Source organism: Gilbertella persicaria (assembly GCF_025201335.1).
Source record: "Gilbertella persicaria strain CBS 190.32 chromosome Unknown B0P05scaffold_1, whole genome shotgun sequence".
NCBI lineage: Eukaryota > Fungi > Mucoromycota > Mucoromycetes > Mucorales > Choanephoraceae > Gilbertella > Gilbertella persicaria.
In genome coordinates this window covers 390,823-400,769 of record NW_026251962.1, presented here as the reverse complement: position 1 = coordinate 400,769, position 9,947 = coordinate 390,823, and the positions used below count along the sequence as shown (strand labels likewise).

Genomic DNA, 9,947 nt, shown 5'->3' with positions numbered 1-9,947 from the left:
CTGTCATGAGTGCATTATGAACCATGTCAGCATATGAAATGTATTTGAATTTCATGTAAACAACAGAACTTGTGGAAGGGATGATAGCATCAACATTGGGAGCAATGAATTCCGGCAAACTAGCAGAGGTAGAAACAGTTGTGGTTATGGTTGTGGTTGTGGCACCATTAGAAACAATGGCTGCGTTATTACTAGCTGTAGCAGTAGGGATGAGGATACTGAAAGTCTCTGTCAACCAAGATAGAGTTTGGTAATGATATGTAGAAGTAGGAGTAGGAGGGACAGTAGGGTTCTCTATTGTCCATGTAGAAGTAGCTGTCATAGTGTTTCCATTGGAGTCAGTCATAATGTTACTATTGCTTGTAGTATCAGCAGTAGTGGTGATTGGTGTATTTTGATCAAAAGAAGTAGTGGTAGCTGCAATTGTCTCTGCTGTAGTTGTTATTTGTGTTTCTTGAGAAGCTGTTTTGATAACTGTATTTGAAGAAGTTGCAATAGCTATGTGAGAGGTGGAAGTTATATCATTAGAATATGTAGTAGGTTGACCTATAGTTGTTTGATCTGTTTTAGTTGCAACGAATGTACTAGTGGTGGCAATGTCGGTGGCTGTAACTTCATTGGAAGCGGTTGTAAGCTTATCAGTAGTTGTTATGAACTCATTGGAAGTGGTTGTGTCTTTTACAGTAGTGGTGTCATCCCTTTCTATAGTTGTCGTAGGCTCATTCATAGTGGTAGTGATGGTTGGTTGATCTGTAGTCGTAATGGCTTTATTTGTAATGGTAGTAGAGTCATCTGAGGTAGTTGTAGACCTGTTCAACATTGTTGTAGTAATGGAGTCACCGCTTGTAGTAGTAGCCTTTTCTGTAGTAATAGGCTCATCCGTTGTAGTAGTTGGCTTCGTAGTAATAACAGGCTCTTCGGATGTTACAGTGATCTTCTCAATGGTAGTGGTAGGTTTTTCCGTTGCAGTCAACTTTTCTGTAGTTGTGGGCTGATTTGTAGTTGCGGTAGGCATGTCAAATGTTGTAGTAGCCTTCTCAGTGGTAGTGATTGGTTCGTCAGAAGTAGTGATAGCCTTTTCAGTAGTCGTGGTAGGTTCTTCCGTCGTAGTAGCTTTCCCTGTAGTCGTGGTAGGCTCGTCAGAAGTAGTGATAGCCTTTTCAGTAGTCGTGGTAGGTTCTTCCGTCGTAGTAGCTTTCCCTGTAGTCGTGGTAGGCTCGTCAGAAGTAGTGATAGCCTTTTCAGTAGTCGTGGTAGGTTCTTCCGTCGTAGTAGCTTTCCCTGTAGTCGTGGTAGGCTCGTCAGAAGTAATGGTAGCCTTCTCGGTAGTAGTGGTAGATTCTTCTGTTGTGGTTGACTTTTCCGTAGTAGTAGGCTCATCTGTTGTTGTTGTAGTGGTCTTCTCTATGGTAGTAGGCTCGTCTGTTGTTGTAGTAGGCCTGTAAGAAGTAGTGGTAGCCTTTTCTGTTGTAGCGGTAGACTCTTCAGTTGTTGTGGTACTTTTTTTGGTAGTAGTAGGTTCATCCGTAGTGGTCGTGGTAGCCTTTTCAGTAGTAGTGGACATTTCCTTCTTGGTAGTCGTGGTAGTGGCATCTTCGCTGGTAGTGGTAGGCTGTTCCTTCGTAGTAGTAGGCTGTTTCTTCGTAGTAGTAGGCTGTTCCTTCGTAGTAGTAGGCTGTTCCTTCGTAGTAGTAGGCTGTTCCTTCGTAGTAGTAGGCTGTTCCTTCGTAGTGGTAGGCTGTTCCTTCGTAGTGGTAGGCTGTTCCTTCGTAGTGGTAGGCTGTTCCTTAGTGGTTGTCTTTTCTGTAGTAGTGGTAGGCTCTTCTGTCTTTTCAGATTTAGTTGCCTTAGTCTCATTTTCGGATGAGGCAGTAGTCTTCTTTTCAACAGCAAGTCGAATATTTTTGAGCGAATGTGTGGTCTCGGTTGCAACAGAAAGAGCCAACTGCGTGGTAGTACGATGATCTGAGGTTGTCTTGGTTACACTCAAACTTATGCTTGTAATCTTTTCCCTTTTCGTCGTGGTCGTGGTTTTTTCTTCTTTTGTAGTTGTAGTGGCGTGGTCATGGTTTGAAGATGTAGTCACAGGACGAGCTGTTGTATGCTTTGTAGTGCTGCTAGCATTGGATTCGTCTTTTGCAGTAGACGACTCTTTTTTGGTAGTTTTGGATTTCTCAGCTGTGGTTGATTTGTGTTTAGTAACAATTGATCGTGCCTGAAATGTTAATAAAACAAGTTAGTTTGCTTTAATGCGATTGTTACTATCATTGACGTTTACTTTTAATGCATTAGACAATGAAGTCGTAATTGATTTATAATGCAATTCTGTTGTTGCCTCCGGTTTTGCTTCGATAGTTTGAAATTGAATACAAATAAGAGCAATAAGTATAAAGATTAGGTAATGATTGAGCTTCTTTTTTATCATCTAGCGAATTACAATTTTTAAAAATCTAAAAGTACATGTAAAAACTACAGAAAACGAAAGGAATGTAATAGGAACAAGAGCTTAATGAAAGAACAAGAGAAAGAGAAAAAGAAAGAAAGAAAACCCGGGAGAAAATAGGCGAACGAATTGCAAATGTTTGTTCTAGCATCACTAGAGATCACAAGAAATATCAAACAAGAGTACAATGGAAATCTGTCCCACCTAAAATATTAAAACGGTACATGGTAGGGTGCCATAAATCCGCTAAAATAGTTGAAGAGCACGTTTTTCTTTTGTTAATTATATTTGAACGAAGTCTATTTTATGAGAAAAGAACACCATTTACTTTATTTTTTTTTAGAAAAAGACGATATTTGTTTATGTGATATGTCAAACTTTAAATTTTTTTTCTTTTGATTTGCTTACTCTTTATCACCTGCTGAACTACGACTTCTAGAACGAGAGCGCATAGAGGAATCTTCCTGGTCCTTGATATAGTCACCATCATTCAAAGGAACATCAATTGTAACATCTTCACGCTTGATGTCGTCACGGCGTTCAGCAGATCTTCCTCTTGAGCTTGAGCGGGAGCGAGAACGAGAACGAGGTGTACGGGAGCGAGAGCGGCTACGAGAAGGATCACGTTCACGACGAGGTGGTGAACGAGAACGGCTACGAGAAGCGGAACGACTATCGCGACTACGAGAACGTTCACGACGACGTGAAGAGCGACGAGGTGATCTGCTACGGTCACGGGAAGATCTTCTTCTGCTACGACCCTTCATATATAAAAATAGAATATTTTGTCTAATTAGTCATGCAGTTTAAAAAGCAGGGTATAGAAGCAACTTACAGCTTCTTCAAGAGTGACACGAGTGCCATTCAACTTTTCATTATCGAGTTCTCTTAAGGCATATTTCATGTCATCACGACGAGCAAATTCAACAACACTAATTTAGAGTTATTTACTTATCCGAATGGGCCATTTTACTTACCCTTCACCATCACGGTCCTTGAGGATATCAGCAAATGTGACACGGCCAGCTTTGCGCATAAAGTCTTTGAGGTCCTTTAGAGTAACAAGAGATCAGAGAGATGGATTTAGTTTCACGAGCATTAGACACATGTTTCAAAAGAGATAAAAAAAGTAGAGAGAAAGAACCTTAAATCACTTGTATCTTTTTTTATCAATGTAAGATAAAAAAAAACAAAGCGATTGGTAGTACACAGTCGGAATCAACAAAGGATAAAATGGACAAACCCAAGTTGTACCAGACCCAAAACCGGGGGGGTTATATCTCTCACATTTTTTTTTCAAAGCAAGTAGTAGCAGCTTCAAAGGAAAAAGAGAAAAAAAAGCATACACATATACGTGGACAACCTTTTTTCTTCGTCTCTTCCCAAAATAGAAGAGTTACATTTCTTACTTTTTGAAAAAAGTAATGTAAAAAGGCATGGAGAGGGGGAGGGAAGAGAGAAAAAGGAAAATACATAGCCTAAGAGCAGCATAGTAAAAGAGAAGGATGCTTTACCTGCCAAGTGGTCTTTGAGGGAATGTTCTTGACGATGATACGGTTAGTGTCTCGACTAAAAAATTTAGTGCATATTAGTACATATTTTTCACAACTAAGTCTATTCTTTTACTTTTCAGAACGTTCAGGACGACGGCGACTCATAGCAAGTTCAACAATGATTCTAACATGTTTGCTTAATTTTAATGTGATCATTTTTATCGTTTATATTCACCTTTGGCCCATAAATTTCGTGTCGTGCACATCATGAACAGCGTCTTCAGCGTCAATTTTGTCTTGGAACTCAACAAAACCAAATCCAGTTTTAACTGTGACGTCAAGAATTCTGCCATAGTCTTTAAAGAGATCTTCAAGATCTCTTCTATTGGCGTCGCGAGGAAGACGACCGATATAAACTCTGTGTCCACCCATTTGTATTTTTTTTCTAAGAAAAAAAAGAGACGAAAGAAGGAAAAAGAAAGAAAAAAATACGACGACTACGTTAAGACAAAAAAAGTCACAGTTAGGCTATACATAAAAGGCGGAGATACTTCAGATCTCTTGTTTATTGATTCGTTTGGCTGCATTTGCGCATTCAGTATCAAAGTTGATGTAAAAGACGATAAAGAATCCTTCACATAAGCATTTTAGTAGACCAGATAGTGCAACTCCAGACCAAATACCAATGAGACCTAATTCGTGCTTCGATGTCATATAGACACCAAATGGAAGTCCAATGATATAGTAAGTGATAATATTAAAGGCAGCGACAATGTGTTGCTTGCCAAAAGCATTAAGTGTGCCTGATAATACAGTACTAATGCCCTGGTTTTGTTGCTCACGTAAGACAAGTATATTTGGATATCAAACTTACCATCATCAAATGGCAAAGACTTCCAATGCCCATCAACTCTTCTATGGCTGCAATGACTTGTGTATCTGTACTAAAAGTATGTGCAATAGCTGATCGATATACATACAACAGAGTTGCATTCATAGTGACAAGTATAGATCCTATAGCACAGGCCAAGATAACACAAAGCTTTGTTCTCACTGGCTTATTTGCACCTAAATGATGTCCTAATCTTACACTCAAAGCTGTTGTAAGTGCACTAAAGATGAGTTAGATATAAGAAAAGAAGCACACACATTTCTCTTAAGCTTACGTTGGTATCATCAACAGCAAAGTATTGCAAGAGATTAGCACAGATTGAGCAGCTAAACTGGTTTGGCCAAGCAGACCAGTAATGATAGCACACACTTCAAATGCCCAATCAGTAGAGACACTCAGCATCCCCGGAATACCTAATTTGTCGAGTAAACATACAGAAAAGTGGCAATATATCACCCTTACCTAGTTTCAAAAATTCTCCCCAATACTGAAACGCTTGCATGCTTAATCCAGGCCAAAACTTTTTGATATCAGAAGTAATGCTGGAAATAAACAGGATATAGACAAAGAGCAAAAATACACTAAAGAATATATGGTGATAAGCAGCACCAATATACCCTAAATTTAAATAGATAAGAAAGAAATAATTGGAAGCAATATTGACTGGAAACAAGACAAAAACAAGGTACATTGTCACTTTCATTTCTCCTATAAATGCACGCATGGTTAGTTGGACAGAACACTTATTTTGCTCTGCTTACCGAGTCCTTGCAGAAATTTTCTGATGGCCACAGTAGTAAAACTTAAAAAGATGTTGGGTATAACTATTACAATGTATTTGTGTGCCATCTCGGCCAATTCGGGAGATTGACCCATTGCCAGAAGTATTTTATCTGAAAAAGCCCTAAATACAAGATATGATTAGATTTGGGATAAATTGATTCATGCTTGTTTACCACAAGATGGATATGCCTAGACCGAACAAATACATGATGACTAATCCTCGTTGGAGGATAGCACCGACAGTATGTGGGTTGCTGGCCCCTGTGAATGCTTGAGCCACAAGTGTGTCAATAGCTTCTCTAATGTGGTTAATATACACACATCATTCTCTTTGATGCAAACCTGTCAAAACGCCATATCCTATGGACAATCCAGTCACCATAGTAAAAAGGTTGCCAAGACTAGCAACAGCCATTGCTTCGGCCCCTATTTTACCTAAAAACCAGACATCAACTACTCTGTTTCCTACACCCAAGAGAAATGTGATAATTAATGGAATACAGAATCGAATGATGCCAGTTAACTCTTGACGTACAACACGAGTATGGCTCCAAAAGTACTTGATATCTTTTTTCAGATCCAACTGATATGTATTCGGGTAATAAAAGGAAATGTCATTTGTCACTGGAGAAGGAAGAGAAGAAGATGATACAGAATCACGGCTTTGAGACCTTGTGTAGTAAGAGTCAAATTTTTCTGATTTTGAAGGCAACAAAGAAGTGGTCTCATCAATGTCACTATCACGTTGCTCCATGGTTTGGCCATTCTCTTTCCAGATAGATTTTGGAAGATTGATTAGTGTTGGCACACGAAACATTTGAAATGTAAAGGAGATAAGAAAGAACAGAATCGGTGATTTATACCAACAAAAGTGCCTTGAAACGACAGAGGAATGACGCTATTATGGTTTACTCTTGCTATCTGGATCATGCTGTATACAGTCAACCCGAAAATGATTGACGGGGACTTTTTAAATAGACTGACAGCCTTGATTGGATGAAATATCGACTTAAGCTAACTCAAATTGACGCTTTGATGCCCCAACTTGTCGGTCTTTAGTTTATACAGCCCATACGGTCCCAAATGACGAAACGCTTTGTTTATTGTTTCATCCAAGAAAATACACAAAGAAGCGCGATTTAAGGCTTAATTGAAGATAAGATGCTCTACAGAGTTTGTTTTTATGTTCCAAAATGACCATATTAGCCAATGTTCCCAGAGATAGAAAACCTTCTTATTTTCTCAGGAATTATCTTTGTAGCATCAAAATTGATTGATTGCTGCCCTTTCAAAACAAGTATGTGCTGAGATTCTTTAGGAAATCGATCGGCATAATTGTTTGGGTGAACGCAAGGTTAATTATTTTTAGCATTTAGAATGTTATGACTTTGAGGGTTGAAATCAATAATTATGTTTATAAAAATAAGAAGATTTTCTGTTTGTGTACATAATACCTTGAATTGAAATAAAGAAAATCAGAGACGCGTTCCACAACTACAAAAACGCGAAAATTGTGACTTTCTTGAAAAGGGGAAGGGGCAGAAAAGAAAGAGAAAAAAAGGGAATACTGTTTTTTTTTCTTATTTCATACCTGAGATCTATTCACGCTAGTTATGTCAATAACTAAAAGTAACCGTCAACGTCGACAACTGAACGTAAGGAATTTGAGTTTGTTTTTCTATGTTTTATTAATACACTTTCTTCAGTATACTTTGGGCTTATGTTTTATCTGTAACGGTTACCAAGACTTTGACCATGAAGGACAATCCGAAGACCTTTTAAAATGTGTCGATTGCCATCGTAACGGTCGGTATGACTAGGATAGAATGATTGTAGGCAAAATTTAGACTGACAATGATATATAGTTCATGCTATTTGTTACCAATTAGACAGAGCTTCAGCTAAAATTATACAAACATATGATTGGCAATGTAATGACTGCAAAAGTTGCCTAGTTTGTCATTCAAAAAAAGATGAGGTATGACAGTCTTCTCTTCTTCCCGTCTATTCTGATTCCTCTTTCCTCTCTATTTTATTATTCTTGTTTTTATTTCTCTTTAGAGTAAAATAGTCATTTGTAGTCAGTGTGATCGAGGCTGTCATACATTTTGCTGTGATCCGTCCCTAAAAGCTGTACCCGCAGGTAAGCAATCAGTATGACTGAAACAATCGGGGTTTCTCACAAAAAAAAATTAGACGACTGGTATTGTAAAGAGTGCTCAAGCATGCCTTCGCCTCCCACTTCTTTACCTTCTTCACCTATACAGCCATTGACACCTTTATCTGATAATCAACCACAAAAAGCAGCTATCTATCAACTCAGAAGGTCTCCTGCGCACTCAGCCAAATTTATTGAAAGTACTATTATGGCTAGAGAAAAAAGAGCTCCACAAAAAAAGAAACAAGCCCTTAGTGCTGATGAGAACAAGACAACAAAACCAACACGTATAGAACCTCTGAAACTCAAGTTAACCGTAGCGCCACCAACTATTCCAACTACTCCAAGTCGCAAACGAGGCAGGCCCAAGTATGCAGAACAAAAAGAAGAGGAAGAAAAGTTTTTTAAAACGTTTGGCCATAAGCTTACAAAGACAGAGGCTAATATAAAACGTGGTACACCAGCAGAAGCAGACTTTGACAAATTCGAAAAGGCAAAATCTAAAACAGAGGTAATGCCCAAAAAAAAAAAGAGAGATATATTAAACAATGCCTTATTTTTTCCATTTCTTAGAGCCTGTTGAATAAACAACTGAAAGCAATAAATGACAACAATAGTGATAGTGGAGATAGTAATGATAGTAATCCAGAGCAACAAAGCAACAGTGAAGATAGCATGATAGATGTGCCTAAAATCAAACAAATTTCATTCAACAATTATCTAATTGATACATGGTATGTGGCACCATACCCGGAAGAATACAGCCAGAGTTCTACATTGTATATTTGCGAATTCTGTATGAAGTATATGAAAAGCAGCTTTATTGCTGATCGACACAAAGCCAAATGTAAAGTCAAATATCCGCCTGGTGATGAAATCTATAGAGATGGTAAAGTGTCAGTATTTGAAGTAGACGGGAGAAAGAACAAGATATACTGTCAAAACCTTTGTCTGATGGCAAAGATGTTTTTGGATCACAAAACACTTTATTATGATGTGGAGCCCTTCTTGTTCTATATCATGACAGAATCAGACGAACTTGGGTGTCATTTTGTAGGCTATTTCTCTAAAGAAAAACGATCTGCTATGAACTACAATGTTTCTTGTATCTTGACTATGCCGATTTTTCAACGTAAAGGCTATGGACAATTCTTGATTGACTTTAGCTATCTACTCTCGAAAAAGGAAAGCAAGACTGGCTCGCCTGAAAGACCATTATCAGATTTGGGCTTGATTAGCTATCGTAGTTATTGGAAGAATGTCTTGTTTCGTGAGTTAGAAAATCAAGATGGATCTATTAGTATTGACGGTATGTGTCTACGTGTACATCGATATATTTAACCAAAATATTTCAGAATTAAGCAATATTACAAGCCTGACACCAGACGACATTATCTCAACACTACAGAACAACAACATGATACACTATGACAAAATTACAAAGCATTATTCATTGGTTATTAACCCTCAAGTCATCCGAAACCATCTGCAAAACCTGAAAAATAAGAATCATCTTCAACTTCACCCTAACAAACTCAAATGGACACCATTCGTACTCTCAAGAGATCGTTTAGCAGCTCTACTAGGACAAGCAAAGATGACCATCAAAGACGTAGATGAATCAAATGATGTTGATATTGACTAAGACATTGTATATCATATACTAGCATTTCAAAGTAATAATTAATTTATTTAAAGAAAAAAAACTCTCCTCTCACACCCCTGCAATAATACGCACACACATTTTCATTTTCATTTCTTAATAATAATAAAAAAAAAAGGCATACAATAACTTGAGAGAGTAAGCTCCATTCTGTTAACTATTTTCTAAAGAAAATAGTATCCGCAATAACTATAACTATGACCAGAAAAAGGCATACCTTCATAGCTTCTGAAACTCAAACTTTGTTCGACCAGAAGATAAGGGTAGCACGTTACCAAAGGCAACGCATCTTTTGTACCCATTACAGGTACAGCACTTTCACAAAGAAAAATGCCGCTATAGTCTGGAGACCTTCCCTAACGTATACAAATGTATAATGGTATTGAATGATAAACATTCTCGTATGTGGAACTAATAGACGTCAAGTGCGGATCTTCTCTGTTATTGTATGCTAAAGAAGAAAAAAAAATAGATGGAGCTCACTACAGCGTATTTTATATTCGCAATCGGCCATT

The 9,947-nt window shown here is 37.9% G+C and overlaps 4 protein-coding genes across 4 annotated transcripts; 2 read left to right on the top strand and 2 right to left on the bottom strand.

Annotated features, from left to right (window-relative positions):
- Positions 1–1,706: 1,706 nt before the first annotated feature.
- B0P05DRAFT_521208 (uncharacterized protein) lies at positions 1,707–2,503 on the top strand. The gene is made up of 2 exons (XM_051575849.1): positions 1,707–2,215; positions 2,279–2,503. The coding sequence occupies exons 1-2, from the start codon at positions 1,995–1,997 to the stop codon at positions 2,316–2,318; spliced, it is 261 nt and encodes an 86-aa protein (XP_051439715.1). The 5' UTR covers positions 1,707–1,994; the 3' UTR covers positions 2,319–2,503.
- Positions 2,504–2,885: 382 nt separating this feature from the next.
- Positions 2,886–4,538, bottom strand: B0P05DRAFT_5211 (uncharacterized protein). The gene is made up of 7 exons (XM_051575838.1): positions 4,172–4,538; positions 4,070–4,120; positions 3,958–4,012; positions 3,421–3,494; positions 3,279–3,375; positions 3,174–3,204; positions 2,886–2,973 (listed from the first exon to the last, which is right to left on the bottom strand). The coding sequence occupies exons 1-7, from the start codon at positions 4,366–4,368 to the stop codon at positions 2,960–2,962; spliced, it is 519 nt and encodes a 172-aa protein (XP_051439714.1). The 5' UTR covers positions 4,369–4,538; the 3' UTR covers positions 2,886–2,959.
- B0P05DRAFT_582622 (mate-domain-containing protein) lies at positions 4,489–6,428 on the bottom strand (the record flags this gene model as incomplete). Its single annotated transcript, XM_051582189.1, has 7 exons — positions 4,489–4,761; positions 4,811–5,048; positions 5,103–5,241; positions 5,291–5,536; positions 5,590–5,732; positions 5,785–5,908; positions 5,954–6,428. The coding sequence occupies 7 exons, from the start codon at positions 6,426–6,428 to the stop codon at positions 4,489–4,491; spliced, it is 1,638 nt and encodes a 545-aa protein (XP_051439713.1).
- Positions 6,429–7,201: 773 nt separating this feature from the next.
- B0P05DRAFT_482655 (acyl-CoA N-acyltransferase) lies at positions 7,202–9,876 on the top strand. Its single transcript, XM_051575222.1, has 7 exons — positions 7,202–7,266; positions 7,318–7,417; positions 7,477–7,589; positions 7,673–7,754; positions 7,808–8,280; positions 8,343–9,078; positions 9,125–9,876. Exons 1-7 carry the CDS (start codon positions 7,225–7,227, stop codon positions 9,412–9,414), a joined length of 1,836 nt encoding a protein of 611 aa, XP_051439712.1. The 5' UTR covers positions 7,202–7,224; the 3' UTR covers positions 9,415–9,876.
- The last annotated feature ends 71 nt before the right edge of the window (positions 9,877–9,947 follow it).